We start from the raw sequence: 16,813 nt of genomic DNA on the forward strand, positions 1-16,813 counted from the left end.
TGACGTCATCGATGGAAGTGACGTCACAAGTGGTGAATCAGACGCCACTGGCACAGGAATACGCAACGATGGATCCCGTGATGTCATCAATGGGGCTGACGGGATCCCGTGATGTCGTCAATGGGGCTGACGCCACAGTTTCCCTCAGACTCGAAGAAGTGGCAACAGTCACTGGCAGAGCAATACATAATGGCTGACCTCGACTACCCACGAAGACGAGGCTGGGAGAAGGGGTGATGGCCTGGCCAACCTGAGGAAGAGGGGGGGGGGGGGGGGTAGCAAGCCTCCAAAAAGTGCGCAACAAGCACCCTCCAGGACGGGGTACCCCCTAGCCCGAACATCTTCCAATCGCTCCAAAAAGTGCGCAAGCAACCCTCCAGGACGGGGTACCCCCTAGCCCGAACATCTTCCAATCGCTGCCATCTTGGATGCCTCCGACTCTGGAAGAAATGAGAATGATCAAAGAAAGCCTCCCCCTTCCCAGGAATCAAATTAATTCCCGAAGAAGAAGGGGCGACATTACAAACATCAGCCTGGTGGCCTCCCGATACTTCCAGTGACGAATCAATGGAAGAAAAGGAAGGAGACACAAGAACAACTCTACTATGGGGTTGAATACTGCAGGAGAAAGCATCAGGAAGGGGCGAAAAACCTTCCCATGAAGGAAGAGTCGAAACCCTCCGATGTTCTCTCTTGCTATAAAACGACTTCCACTACTCTTAAGGCCATGCCCGGCATTCCGTGCCAGGATTCGTTAGCACAAAAATTAGAACAGCACCTACTGTACGATGTGGGGGTTAGCCGCTGCCGAAGCCAAAAACAAGAACACAGAAAACCTGGAATTCCGGGGCACACACGTTGACAAGGCCGAGAAGGAGCAGAAGAAACCATAATATCTGCCAAACACACACACACACACACACACTAAACACAAGCGAAACGGGCAATGAACCAGGTATAGGCCAAGAGAGGTAAACACAACTCTCGCCCAGGCGGTCAAAGAAAGACTGATGTGTGATCGTAGGTGAATGGTCTTCAACCATCCTTCACCCGATCTACGCAAGCGTTGCAAGATATTACAAGATTCCTTGCTTTCATCTGTTTTTTTTTAACTGGATCCAGCTAGGAGCTAGAAATTATTATCCTATTGTTAAGACCGAAGGTTTGTTTGTGTATAAATAATCTTAGTTTATGGATACCTATAGAAACCAATTCTACTCCCAACTAAAACAGCCTTGTGTGATCAGAAGCTGAAATGTGTTTCGTGAGTTATCGTTGAGAGGAATGGTTCCCCAGTACTTCACTGTAAAGGAACCACCTATTGACTAACTATAACTACTTGTCTAAGAGTAGAAGTGTTTGGTCAATATTCTTATAGGAACAAACCAGACTGTACAAAAATGATAAATACAAGGGAATTCTTACCTGTACAGGTTTGACGTTTTGGGTCAACCCAAAGTCTGTTAATTCCCACAATGGAGACTGTATGTGATTACTGGATGAATCCATTGACTGGTTGTGATGGGCACAAACGTTGGTAAACAGCAGGTGAATCTGGCTGATGCACCTTCACTGCCCTTCGAACGTAAATAACATGCCACATCTCATTAACTATTGCGTGGGCCTTATGGCGCCATCAAGCATTGCATGCATCGTAAAACTATAGGCTAAATACTAAGACCGTTCTCATTCTCATGATAACCACTCGCCATAGTTCTTATGAACACTTTCTACAGCAGTCACCATTTTCACAGTCACGTCCTTACACCCATCATTACGACCTTCATAGACCTCACAGCTGTCATAATTCTTATGTTCGTTATAATTCTCATGGCCTCCATAGTTCTCATGGCCATCATAGTTCTTACAGTCGTTATAGTTCTCATGGCTGTCATAGTTCTTACAGCCGTCCTGGTTCTTACATTCGTCATAGCTCTACAGCCGTCATGGTTCTCACAACCTATGCATCAACCATCTAGAGTAGACTGAGCTAATAACTACTGCTAGAGCTTTCTTCTTTGGAGGGAAAGACAAGATGCTGTCAGCAGTGGGTTGTCGTGACGTCATGACCGCCACCATTTTGATAGTGGTTTGGCTATGACGTCTTCTCGCTTGATGGAAAGCGTGAGGTTGTTGAAAAAACTTGCGGCCACGACAAAGACCCAAAATGCTGTGGCATTGTTACTTTTTACAAGGATGTGACAGTCCTGGCTCGAAGATGAAGAAGAAATTATGCTCCTCCTCTTGGCACGAGGATCAGTCATGAAGTCCCTGATATGAGCGTACCAAGCTTCCATCAGTCACTTGTTCGACATTTACAACTACTTCTTGTGCTTTCTTATAATAGGGATGTGACAGTCCTGGCTCAAAGATGGAGAAGAAACTATTCTTCTCCTCTTGGCATTTGGATCAGTCACAAAGTCCCTGATTCGTGCATTCTCCAACTCTTCACAGCCGCACTAGACCAAGCTCCCATCAGTCACTTGTTCAACAATTACAACTACTTCTTGTGCTTTCTTATAATAGGGATGTAACAGTCCTGGCTCGAAGATGAAGAAGAAACTCATCTTCTCCTCTTGGCATGAGGATCAACCACGAAGTCCCTATTCTCCAACGACTGATTGGAGAATGCACTGGCGTTAACGTCACCGAAGTTTGTTGATGCCCAAGCAGAAGGAGACGGAGGAAAGACTAGCGTCTTTTCCACTAGTATGTTTGTTATTTATCCTGACGCTTGCAATTTCTCTCAAAACGTGCGTGTCACTGAATCAGAAAGTGTAGTTGTACAGTACTCTTGTACATCAAAGAAGCAAGAATGGAAGCATGTCTATGTGCAGGCAGCAGCTGTGATGTCATGGCAAGTGCCATGTTTATGACGTCACTGAGCATCCTGAATGTGACGTCAGCACTTGACAAGAAGCGCAAGGCTGCATGGCAACCTTAAATCAAAAGGCTGAAGTGTTGTATTATCTGCTCCTCTACAGATGTCAAAGTATTAGACCGCCATTCAGTGCAGATCAGGGTAGAAGGGACATCCATAGCGAGGGACCCTGGGGGGAAGCGCGACATCATATAGCAAACCAACTGCCCTTCTAGGGTTGGTACTCCTGATAGGCCTAACGCTGATCGCACACCCCCACCAACTCTGCCTCCGTATCTGGAACAAAAAAAAGATGGTGATGCACCTCTCTACACAGGGAAAGGAGCACCATTAGTCAAAATTACCTCCCAAAGCACTTCCTGATACATCCAAGCTATGAATCCTTAGGCGAGCCATATGGTTTATGTGAAATATCTAACAGTACAGGTGGTGAGGTAACTGGATCTGAACAGTTTCTGCGCCTATAACCTACAAAAACACTTAAACTCTCAACCTAATGATGCTCTCTCTCTCTCTCTCTCTCTCTCTCATGCAACCCTTGAAGATGTTGTCAAATGTAACTACCCTTATCACTCCGTAACACGTTGGGTGCGGCTTTGTGTACTCTGGCGTTAAAAAAGTCAAAGATATCGAGGCGTTTATCTGCTTCCTGTGTTATTCAAGAAATCTTCTTGAAGCATAAGAAGGCTCCATGTTCGTAATATCGCCTGGAAATTCCAAACGAAACAGATTCAAAACAAAAGGGGCAAATTAAACCCGCTTTAAAAGGTCCGAAGAAAATAACTATCAGGGTCACGAGTTAGAGGGGACGTGACTCCACATGACTTGTGACCAAGCACAGATGCTAATACTCCCTTGTGTACACAATTTTTTAACTTTACCAGTTTCCAGCTGGCACTAAGTTATTTATCCTAATGTTAAGACTGAGGGTTTTTCATATATGAACAAATGACTCTTTACAACCCCTTGTGATTTTACAAGACAATTGTAAATTTTATCAACTTGTGTGTGTTTTTCTAATAAATAATTTTATTTTATTTGTAAAATTATAATTACTGCTCACAATATCAAAACAGATAATAAATAAAATCAGTAACAAATTCTTAGCACATTTGTTGAACATTTTTTACATAAATTTAATGAGAATGAAGATTCAGTAACTTTTTTTTACCTTTACATGTTTTTTCTAATATTCCTTTGCAAAATTCATTCATAATTGACATACTACCATACAAGACAAGAACAAAAACCAACAGCAACCCCTTGGTATATTTACGAGCAAATTTACAAAAAGACGTCATGTGAGAGACATAAAACATTCCCCCCTTGAAGTTACAAGCAGAGCTGAAGTCCTGAGATGCCCACCTCTTTCCTGCCTGATTTTTTTCCAAATCGATGGCATTTAATATTGTTTACCTACAGGATCAATCCGTCCATTAAGGGTTAAAAAGACCAACTAGTACAGCCTTTAACAGCTTTAACACACTCTTCTCGACAAGACACCCCGAAAACTAAACTGCATTCCCAAATGCTTTTAAAAAAATGGATGTTGGAACATGCAGATTAATAAACAAGTGGCAAGAAACCCCCCAAAAACTGAACTGCATTTCCCAAATACTTATAAAAAACAGAATCTAATAAGCAAGTTAATAAATAAATATGTATGGCACTGGATCAGTGGTACAAAAACAGTGAACAGCCACAACCAGATCCAAAGAGTAGTAGTAAACATATTAAAAGGCCAGGATGCATCTTGAATATCTAGAAGATGAATGTGCCATTATCACCAATAAATTCTCCACCACCAACATTAAAATGCAGCTGTACCTCATATATTATAAAAAAAAAGATGGATAAAAAACCTGGTAATATAAAACAACCCAGCTCACCATTCAGAAATCCCTTTAAAAAGACTAAACATGGTATACTGACTCAAATGCCAAGTCTGTGGATGTCCCAGCTCTTTTGTTGGTATAACCACAATGAAACTGTCATGCTCAAGAAGGAACCATAAAAAATCGTGTGAGAAAGGCTCACCATACTAGTACCACAAGGAATACAACAATGAGGAACACAGAAGTAATTGGAAAGACCCCTGAACCAAGAAGTGTTCCTCCTGCCTACCAACATTAGGTGGTCTATAATCATGGAAAGAATAATAAACTAGTGCCAGACATAGTGAGAAATGACAGTCCCAGATAGAATCCACAAAATAAGGTCCAGAATTCTGCAACATCGTATTATTCAATTATAACTATACATACTCTGTTTTTTTCATCTGTCCATCCGCCTGTGGTGGTAACGTATGGTAACACTACGTCCCGGGCTTTAAACACTTACGCTATGTGGAATTTTTAGGTAAATAAAAGGATATCTGGGTGTGCATTTGCAACTGGAAAGTGTTAATAATTTACTGTATGCGAATTATACCATTAATATTCGAAATAGGATATTATTTAAAACATGGGATGCAGTGTTACCATGCGCAAAAACCACAGGCGGATGGACAGATGGAAAAACTGAGTATAGTAACAACAGCAGAAAATGCAAATTCTGACACATACAAAGGTACATACTACACTGAAAAAGGAATCATGCATAGCAATTAATATCATTTTAAAAAGTGGTCAGTTTATTTATGGGTGTATTTAAAAAATACATATATGCTTAAGGGACTGTATTTATTCAACAGTGTAATAATGCTGTTGTTCCTATCAGTCCTACATGTTTTATTGACTTGGTGCATCTGCAATCAACCTGCAATATCTGGTAATGTTTGACAAACACTACCATCAGCTAGAGGCTAACATACCCTACAATTGTTCTGTCCAGTCTTGTTACCCCTAAGGCTCTATTAGTGTGAATGTGTCAGTTATACTATACAATAAAGACTAAAATGGGTTACCTTTCAATCTATGACTGTTAGATGGCCTGTGCGATCTGCGAGGGACAATATCCTGTAATAGTTTAAAAATTCACTTAGAACTGGTCTATTCATAACAAGTCTCAAATACTGAAAATACTGTGAATGAATAAAATCTATAAAATAATAAACAAATAATTAATCAGTATACGTATATACTTAAAGAACATGTGAATTAAAAATGATATTGTTATGTTACAATAAAGTTTCATACATACTTACCTGGCAGATATATACATAGCTAAGACTCCGTCGTCCCCGACAGAAATTCAAATTTCGCGCCACTCGCTACAGGTAGGTCAGGTGATCTACCGGCCTGCCCTGGGCGGCAGGACTAGGAACCATCCCCGTTTTCTATCATATTTTCTCTCTTCCACCTGTCTCCTGCGGGGAGGCTGGGTGGGCCTTTAATTGTATATATCTGCCAGGTAAGTATGTATGAAACTTTATTGTAACATAACAATATCATTTTCATACAATCAACTTACCTGTCAGATATATACATAGCTGATTGGCACCCTTCGGTGGAGGGTAAGAGACAGCTACTATATGGAATAGACAGGTAAACAACATATGTTGTAGGTATAAATAAAACCTTGGTTCCTACCTGATAGGTGGTAGACTTCGTGGGTGTTTGCCCAGTAGTCTGCATCACCTCAAGAAACTTTAGCGAGATATGTGATCTATGGCCAAGAGTTCTTGTGGGTCTGCCGATGGGGTCTTACCCACTTACTCAGCAGAGCCTAAAAGGACTTTGTCAATGGTGCTGATCCACTTATATGACAATACACCTTATGAAGGAGCACACAACCAATCCCGAACCGACCACCTGATCCTAACCATATGTTAGAACTAAGGATTGTTACGAGTTATCCCCGAACTCGTCACAACAACCGTAAACTCAAAAACCACTACGCACACATACATAATTTTTTCAAAAAAAAAATTTTACTCAACTAATTGGATATTACGAGAATTCTCTATGAACAACATAGACGGCCGCCCGTGCGAGCCTGAATCCTCCATTGTTCGAAGAGATTCTCGACCATCTCCAAACAGAAGAAACAGTATATACATTTAAGGATTGTGTCGGCTCCCGTACCCAGAATCGTATCTGCCGATACGATAGGACCTAGAGAAAAGCACTTCTCATACGTCACACGCACGTCTTTCAAGTAATGAGATGCAAATACTGAGTTGCATCTCCAATATGTCGTATCTATAATGTTTTAACGCGACATATTCTTATAAAACGAGAGAGACGTCACCAAAAAAAAACCACCACCAACCCCCCCGCCCCGCTCCTTACTTCATGCAGCTTCTTTACTCTCAGGTAGTTGTAATTGTTCGTCAGGAACAGACCTTTAATGAGCGTCACCGTAATGACGTTTCTTAAACAAAACAAGAACAGCTTAGAGCATTCTTGGAGGACATTCAGTCTTGTGGGGTCTTTTAATCTACTTTTTACCGCGCACCCCAAAGGGACCTTGTCTAGTAGCCTACCCAACTGACGGCGGATTCCGCCTCTGAAGATAGAACCTTCATAGAGCTCTAACCATTCATAGAGACCTCTCCTGCTTCTCTGCCTTACGAGGACTCGACATTATTCCTTTTGACACTTTCGAATGACCTAGCGGCCATGGATTCGTGGAATTGATTCGTTTTTCGTATTTCTTTTCCGCTAAGAAATCAAAGGGGTCCTTAAACCGAGCATAAATAGCCGGAGCCTTCCCCATTGAATCCCTACTTTAATCCTGCAGAGCTTTGTTAACTAACGAATTCTTTTTTTAATTCTTTTTGGCCGTCAGCTAAAGAAAGATAAAAGAAATAGGTCATTTATTTCCTTAGTTATGTTTCTCTTAAATGATGCCAGATACCGGAGGCTCGAATCTATCCGAAGGACAGAAAATATTTGATTTTTGGAGGGCTACGTTCCAAGTTTCCAGTTCGGAGGTACTGGTTCCTTTAGACTTTGAAGGTCTCAAAAGATCTTATTGAGATCGGTGGAAGATCTTTGTTTTTATTTGCCCAGATCTAAATCCTCCTGTTCCTTTCCTAGAATACAGACCGAGAGCATACTTCATGTATCCCTTTATTGTGGATAACGGCTAGCAATGAGATTTTACTAACTCACAAGGAAAGCAAGAAATCCAGCAATTTCCGCCCTATAGAGGGTAGATGGAGCGGAGGACCAAACCTTCTTGGCTCTACACCCACCTTCTAAAGACCTCCCACTTCGACTGGTATTACTTTCGTGAGGTGGAGGGTTCTTCTTCTGCGAGCCTCTCGCGATCGCGGCTTGCCACTCCTTCGGCGAAGAAAAGCCTCCTTCGCTCTGACAAGTCTTTTTCGATAGTCGAAATGGCAGTCAGACCCAGGAGAGAGCGGGAGGAGGTTTTTAGATGGTAAACCGCCTTGAAGTGTGGTTTGTTTTGAGAAGATCCGTCCTTCCTGGTAGGGATCTTGGAAAGTCTACGATCCACTCTACCACCTCCGTGAACCATTCCTGGGCCGGCCAAAAGGGGGCTATTAATGTCATCCTCGTCTCTTTTGACGCCACAAACTTTTTCATTACTAACCCCAGGATTTTGAATGGGGGAAAAGCGTAAACGTCCACTCGAGACCAGTTTTAGCAGGAAGGCGTCTACCATAATCGCTCTTGGGTCTTCCACGACCGAGCAAAACACTGGGAGCCTTTTTGAAATGTATGTTGCGAAGAGATCCACATGAGGAGTTCCCCACAGAGACCAAGGGATCGAGACACACTTCCTCGTGCAGAGTCCATTCTGTATGAAGGACCTGGTTCCTCCTGCTGAGCCATGTCCGCCCTCACATTCCTTACTCCCTGTACGACCTTGTCAGCAGGGAGATGTTCCTGTGAGACGTCCAAAGTAAATAGGTCTCTCGTGAGTTCGTAAAGGAACGAGGAGTGTGTCCCTCCCTGTTTCCGAATGTAGGCAAGTGCGGTGGTGTTGTCCACGTTTACTTGCACTACCTTGTCTCTCACCAGAGGTCTATAGGCTCTTCAAGGCCAGGTGTACGGCGAAGAGCTCTTTGCAGTTTATGTGCCAGGACACCTGTGCTGGTTCCCAGGTGCCTGACACTTCCTCTGAGCCTAATGTCGCTCCCCAACCCGTCTCCGACGCGTCGGAGAACAACACTAGGTCCTGGGTTCTGTTTCTTAGAGAGATCCCTTTGTTCTCTTCCAGAGGTAGCAACCACCACTGTAGGTGTGCCTTTATCTCCACTGGAATGGGAAAAACGTCCGACAGTTGTCCGGTTTTCCAGCTCCAAGACTTCTTGAGGAAGAATTGAAGTGGACGGATATGAAGTCTTCCTAGAGGGAAGAATTGTTTCCAGCGAGGAAAGCGTCCCCAGAAGGCTCAACCATTCCCTCGCTGACGTTTGTTGCTTCTCTAAGAAGAGAGAGATTATCCTCAACCTTTTGCGGTTCTCTCTTGCGAAGGAAAAACTCGAAAACCCCGAGAATCCATCCGAATCCCCAGATAGACTAGGTCTTGTCTGGGGTCAGCTGAGACTTCTCGAGGTTCACAAGCAATCCCAAACGCCTTGGTCAAATCCAGAGTTAACTTTAGGTCCTCACAAGCACTGTCTCTCCGATCTGGCCCTGATGAGCCAGTCGTCTAGATACATAGAGACATTCACTCCTTTGAGATGAAGAAATCTCGCCACATTCCTCATCAGGCTTGTGAAGACCTGAGGAGCTGTGGACAGGCCGAAACACAAGGCTCTGAACTGAAAGATCCTTCCCCCCGTCATGAAACGGAGGTACTTCTTCGACGAAGGGTGGATCGGGACGTGAAAGTAGGCGTCCTGGAGATCTAGAGACACCATCCAATCTCCTTGTCGTAATGACGCTAGGACTGAAGCAGAAGTCTCCATGGAGAACTTCTCCTTCTGAACAAATTTGTTCAGAGAGCTGACGTCTAGTACTGGTCTCCAGCCTCCCGAGGCTTTCGCCACTAGAAAAAGGCGATTGTAAAACCCCCGGGGAGTTTTGATCCAGTACTAGTTCTATTGCCACTCTTGTCCCACATTTGTTCCACCATCGATCGAAGAGTATCCCTCAGCACAGGGTCCTTGTACTTGGCTGATAGTTCCCTTGGTATTGACGTTAGGGGCGGAGTATTCAGGAAAGGGATACGATATCCTTCCTTATGATATTCAGTGAAGACGCGTCTGCGTCTATCAGTGTCCAGGCCTCCACGAATCCCAGGAGCCTGGCACCTACTGGTGCTTGGAGGAGAAATGTTTCATTTTCCCTTTTTAAAGGGACGAAAGGCGGAACCTACCTCTCTTCTCTGGAGCCTTCCTTCTTGCGGGAGGTCTGGAGATCGGACCACCTCGAAAGGGCTGGCATAGAAGTGCTAGGTTCTTTCTTGTCAGAAACTAAAGCAGGTTTCTTCTTCCTAGCCGACTGCGTCAGAAGATCCTGCGTCCGCCTTCTCAGTTAAAGAGTGAGCCACGTCCTTCACTAACTGAGAAGGGAACAAATAGTCAGACAGAGGTGCATACAGTAGAGCTGCCCTCTGAGCATGGCGAGACTGCCTTTGTTAAGAAGGCGCCATACACCGTCCTTTTCTTTAAAAAGACCTGCTCCAAATAATGAAGAGACTTCAAAAGATCCATCCTGTACCGCTTTGTCGATGCAAGACAAAATGCATAACAGGGCTTCAGGTTCGATTCCCTCTGAATCATGAGCTTTCTTGGACATCACCCCAAGGGACCAATCCAAGAAGTTGAAGACTTCCAATACATGGAAGAGTCCCTTGAGGAGATGATCCAGTTCTGAAATACTCCATGTAATCCGAGCAGAATTGAGACTTGGACGCCTTGAAGCGTCAACTAACGTCGAAAAATCTGCCTCTGTTGTAGAAGGGAGAGCGATACCCATATTCTCCCCCGTCTTGTACCATATGTCTCTTTTCCCAGCTAACCTTGCTGGAGCATGCAAAATACTGTCCTGACTAAGTCTTTCTTCGACTTCATCCAGGAGTCTAAGGCGTGTAAAGCCCGCTTCATCGAGATGGTGGGCTTCATCTTCAGAAAAGACGAGGGCTTCTTCGCCTTCGCACTAGAAAAGAGCGAGCGTGGAGAAGGAGGAGCAGCCGGAGTCAACTCAAATGTCTCCGTATTCCTCAAGAAGCAGGGTAGTCAACACCTTATAGTTGGACAAGCCCTCTCTTCCATGATCGTCATCATCCGAGTTTTCCTCCAACTCGGGATATATCTGAGTTTCCGTTCTCCTTTCTGAACTTTCCTCTTCTGGAGGAGACAAACTCCTGATAGGAGAGGGGCTAAGGGAATGAAACTCTTTCCTTTTCCCCGTTTTGATAGACTTGGAAGGCGTCACAACCTGCGGCTTCTCTTGCACTGTAGAAGACGTCTTGTATGACGCTTCCCGCTCTCCGAGCGTCTTGTATGACGTCTCTTGTTGACGTCTTGATGACGCTTCGCGTCTGGAAGACGCTCCGCTCTCTAAGGGCGTCCTACTCGGCGTCACAATCTTGGATGGAGCGTCACGTCTCAGATCCGCTTGAAATGACGCTTCACTTCTAAAAGACGTCTTTCGTTTTTCTTGTCTTACAACAACCTCTCTCTTTGAGCAGGTGAGAGAGGAAGAGACTTCTTAATTGGAAGCGTCACGTCCTTCCGACGGGGCGCTAAAACTCCCACAAGAGATGACAGTTGTTCCTGAACCGCCATAATTATCTTTCTTGACGCTTCTCCCACGTTCTAGTGCATGACGCCTCTCGTCATCACTCGGGGAAGAAGCATGATGGGGTATTCCTTCCTCATAAGCGTCAGGTGACGCTGACGCCACCTTCGCCTTCTTAATAGCAGACGGGGCGTCATCCGAGAAGCGCTCTGGGCTCGAATCAATGTCTTGCTTCATATGACGCTTCAGCGGTCTCGATAAGTTCGACTCCTTCCACCCTCGTGAGGTGAGGGAGGAAGAGGACGAGAAACACTCGCGAAGGACGCTTTTCCTATAGCGCCCTTGAGCTGGCTGCCATGAAGCAGAGCTAGCTGAAGGGACGTCTGACCGTTGGGGATTCCCCACGACCTCCTTAAGGCTTTCGACTTTTCCTTCTCCTCTGGGCATGGGAGCTTGGAAGAGGTCTAGGCCTGGGAGCGCCGCAGGGACGATCAAACGCCCCCTCCCCACCAACACCTGATAGGACTCACTTCACTAAAATGTTCACTATCACTAGCCTTACCTTTCGAGTCAGCCATCTTGGACTTCATGTCTCTAATCGTCGCTTTCAGATTGGCGATTTCCGATGCCGAATCCGAAAAGACACTCTGAGAATGAGATCTATAGGGAGAATCTACAGTAGTAGGGTTAGAATTATCCGTGAAAGGCTCAATAGGCCTTGAACTCACACCTTTCAGTCGTCTAACTCTATCCCTCTCTAACTTCTTCAAATAAGAAGTCAAAGTCTTCCACTCTTCTGCATTCAAACCCTCGCATTCCTTACAAGTGTTAATAGCAGAACACTGAACCCCCCTACATTTACGGCATACAGTGTGAGGATCAACCGAAGCTTTCGGTATCCTCACCCTGCAGCCTACATTCACACACATTCTCACACTCACATTAGAATCAGACATACTGAGAAAAATCCAAAAGAGTTATTCCAAACACAGTCCACAGTAGCGAATGCCAAAACACGATCCAAATACGTCACCAAAAAGCCGAAAAACGTTGATCAAATGTTGAAAAATGAATCTAAGTCAGGAGGTAATAACAACAATGTTGATACCACCGGCGACAGAGAAAATATGATAGAAAACGGGGATGGTTCCTAGTCCTGCCGCCCAGGGCAGGCCGGTAGATCACCTGACCTACCTGTAGCGAGTGGCGCGAAATTTGAATTTCTGTCGGGGACGACGGAGTCTTAGCTATGTATATATCTGACAGGTAAGTTGATTGTATGAAAATAAAGTGTTTTAGAAAAAATATATGTTTTAAAGGAAAATAAATGTTAAAATAAGAGGCAAGTACTTGACAGTCACTCAAGTTAATGGTTACTGGTCTGGTAAAACCACTGACAAAATATGAATAATGTAGTTAGCATCTATACATAAATTAAGACAGGAATGTTGCAACGAACTACAAACAACATACATGTAGCTACTGACATAGCAACCAAATTTTCCTTAAGATATTTCTGTTCATAATGAATCATAAAAATAAACTTTTCTAATGTACAAATTTATATACCCTAAAACAATATCAAAGTGACCCAGAATTAAAAAATTTAATGAATATCCCAATTCAACTTGCATTTACAGTAACTCAGTCTGAATTTATTAAATGCTGTATTTACCATAGGCGTTGATCGATACTGTGGTTCTTGAAAGTCCCCTTCAGAGCTAGAATAACTTGATATCTCTTCAATAATGTCAGAGGGGGCTTGTGACTCAGGAGAACGATATCCACTTTCTTCTGCCCTAGGTGGTACCTGTTTAACTCTACCTCTTGTTCTCACAATCTCAATCTGAAGGCTGAAAAATGAAAGACAACCTTATTGAAAACCAATTTCAGACTACATATGACTATCCAAATCAATTTGAAGGTTGAAAAATGAAAGACAAGCTTATTATAAAACAATTTCAGACTATGACTGTCCAAATCAATCTGAAGGTTGAAAAATCAAAATTTTTAAAAGTAAATTGTACTTTCCCTAACTATACAAACCTGAGGTCCTTTACATAAGGAATTACTATTCAGCACCAGTATGACCGGTCGTAATATTTACTAACAAGGTAGTTCGGCAGTAACTGCTTGTCCGATGGTCGGGAGTCCCGCCCGACTGGAGGTAAACAAATCACTTTGCTTTAGGGCCAGGAACAGAGTGAGGGGTGGTATGAGGTGGTACTATATGTAAAGGACCTCATGTTTGCATAGTTAATAAAATACAATTTACTTTCAAAAATCACAATTTGAAGCAAAATGATATTGTCATGATACAATAAAGTTTTATACATACTTACCTGACAGATATATACTTAGCTATAGACTCCGTCGTCCCCGACAGAAATTCAAATTTCGCGGCACACGCTACAGGTAAGTCAGGTGATCTACCGCACTGCCCTGGGTGGCAGGACTAGGAACCATTCCCGTTTTCTAATCAGATTTCCTCTCTTGCACCTGTCTCCTGCGGGGAGGCTGGGTGGGCCATTAATCGTATATATCTGTCAGGTAAGTATGTATAAAACTTTATTGTATCATGACAATATCATTTTTATACGTTGAACTTCCCTGCCAGATATATACTTAGCTGATTGGCACCCATTGGTGGTGGGTAAGAGACAGCTAACTACTGAAATAGACAGGTAAACAACATATGTTGTAGGTATTAATAAAACCTTGGTTCCTACCTGATTAGGCGGAAGACTTCGTGGCTACTGCCCAGGAGTCTGCTTCGCCTCAAGAGCCTCAGCGAGATATTGATCTATGGCTAAGAGTGCTTGTGGGTCTGCCAATGGGGTCTTATCCACTTACTCGGCAGAGCCTAAAGGCCTTTGTCATTGGGTGCTATTCCACTAACATGACAATACACCTTGTTCAAGGAGCACAACACCGATCCCAATCACCTGATCCTAACATTCATGTTAGTTCTAAAGATTGCAAGGAGTTATCCCCAAACTCCTTACAAACAACCAATAACTCGAAACATAAAAAATCATGTACACTTTATAAGAGAACACAAAAAAAAAAATTTGTACCTCCCTACTAGCCATATACACACCTAGTCCCCTACTAGCAAAGGCAGCGGCCGCCTGTGCGACACCAAGCACTCCTGCTAGCAGGAAACTAAGAACATATCTGAACCAGAGGGATTTATGTACATCTAACAAAATACAAAATTTTTTTAAGGATCAGTCTTTGCTCCAAGTCCCAGTACTGTATCTGCTGACACAAACGGACCGAGAGAGAAGCATTTCTCATAGGTCACGCTTACATCCTTCAGGTAATGAGATGCAAAAACTGAATTGCATCTCCAATATGTAGCTTCTAGGATATTCGTCAGCGACATATTCTTTTGAAACGCTAGCGACGTGGCTACCACCCTTACTTCATGAGTTTTAACTCTTAGAAGTCTGAAGGATTCATCCAGGCAATTCTTGTGCGCCTCAATAATCACACTTCTCACAAAGAAGGCTAAGGCATTTTTAGACACGAGTCTTTTGGGGTTCCTCACAGCACACCAAAGACCCTGTTGACAACCTCCCATCTGCTTCTTTTTATCAAGATAAAATTTAAGAGCCCTAACCGGGCAAAGAGACCTTTCTATCTCTCTACCTACCAGGTTAGATAGGCCTTTTACTTCAAAGCTCCTGGGCCAAGGCTTTGAAGGGTTCTCATTTTTCGCCAGAAATAATGTCTGGAACGAACAGATAGCCGAATCTCCTTTAAAACCAACTTTAGAGTCCAGAGCGTGCAATTCGCTCGTCCTTTTGGCTGTCGCGAGGGACAGTAGGAATAAACATTTCCTACTGAAAGGAGGCAAGATGTAGAGGTTCGAATTTGTCCGAGGCGAGGAATTTCAGGACCACGTCCAGATTCCAGCTAGGTGTTCTCGGAGTTCTCGATTTCGAAGTCTCGAAAGACCAAATCAAATTGAGGAGATCCTTATTCTCTGCAATCTCCAGCCCTCGATTCCAGAATACTGCTGACAGCATACTCCTGTATCCCTTGATGGTTGACACAGAAAGTTGCGATTCCTCTCTAAGAAAAAGGAGGAAATCGGCAATGTTGGTTACAGAGGTACTGGAGGAGTCCACTCTGTGGGAAGGACCTGATTTCTCCTGCTTAGTCTGTCTGCTCTCACGTTTCGTTTCCCCTGCACAAATCTGGTGAGGAGAGTTATACCTCTTTCCTCTGTCCAGATTAACAGATCTCTTGTTAGCTGGTAGAGGGAGAACGAATGAGTCCCTCTTTGTTTGCGGATGTAAGCCAGAGCCGTGGTGTTGTCCGAGTTTATCTGAACCACCCCGCCTCTGACTACCTCCTCGAAGAACCTTAAGGCCAGGTGTATGGCTACTAGTTCCTTGCAATTGATATGCCAAGACACCTGTTCCTTTGTCCAGGTGCCTGACACCTCCCTTGTTCCTAGCGTTGCTCCCCATCCCGACTCCGAAGCGTCGGAAAATAACGCTTGGTTGGGGTTCTGCAGGGCAAGAGACAAGCCTTCGTTCTTTTTGAGAGGAATGAACCACCACTTCAAGTGATTCTTCACCTCCTGGGGAATCGGAAAAGAGTCTGAGAGTTGCCCCATCTTCCAACTCCATACCTTTTTCGGGAAAAACTGTAGAGGGCGAATGTGAAGCCTCCCTAGAGTGAAGAACTTCTCTAGCAAGGACAGAGTCCCTAACAGGGTCAAATATTCCCTCGCTGAACTGTGTTCTCTCTCTAAGAAGTTCAAGATCTTTGACAAGCCTCAAGTGACTCTCTCTTGTGAAGGAAACACCCGAAAACCCCGAGAATCCATCTGAATCCCCAGATAAACCAGGTTCTGGCTGGGGATCAGTTGTTGACTTCTCGAGGTTTACGAGTATCCCAGACTGTATCAGATTTGTGTTATCACAGGTCCTCCAAAACACTGGCTCTCTGACTTGGCCCTGATTAACCAGTCGTCTAAGTAGAGGGAGATGTTGATTCCCTCTAGATGAAGCCATTTCGCTACATTCGCCATCAGGTTGGTGAAGACCTGAGGAGCTGTAGACAGGCCGAAACACAGAGCCCTGAATTGAAAAATCTTGCCCCCCTATCATGAACCGAAGATATTTTTTCGACGAGTGGTGAATGGGGACATGGAAATACGCGTCTTGTAGGTCCAGAGAGACCATCCAATCTCCTGAACGTAGGGCTGACATCACCGAGGAGGACGTTTCCATTCGGAACTTCTTCTTTTCTACAAATCGGTTCAACGCGCTTACGTCCAGTACCGGTCTCCACCCCCCCGAAGCCTTTGTCA

General features: G+C 44.0%; 1 protein-coding gene across 2 annotated transcripts in view; it reads right to left on the bottom strand.

Annotated features, from left to right (window-relative positions):
• The window catches only part of LOC135206733 (cohesin subunit SA-2-like), a 307,211-nt gene that overhangs the window by 16,202 nt on the left and 274,196 nt on the right, over positions 1–16,813 (bottom strand). For both annotated transcript variants that reach the window (XM_064238201.1, XM_064238204.1), the window contains exons 23-24: positions 13,160–13,337; positions 5,787–5,838 (exon numbers count right to left, since the gene is read on the bottom strand). In XM_064238201.1, coding sequence (XP_064094271.1) covers positions 5,787–5,838; positions 13,160–13,337 — 230 coding nt within the window. The remainder of the gene's footprint in view (positions 1–5,786; positions 5,839–13,159; positions 13,338–16,813) is intronic.

The sequence above is a fragment of the Macrobrachium nipponense genome, chromosome 31 (genome assembly GCF_015104395.2).
Source record: "Macrobrachium nipponense isolate FS-2020 chromosome 31, ASM1510439v2, whole genome shotgun sequence".
In the NCBI taxonomy this organism is placed as follows: domain Eukaryota; kingdom Metazoa; phylum Arthropoda; class Malacostraca; order Decapoda; family Palaemonidae; genus Macrobrachium; species Macrobrachium nipponense.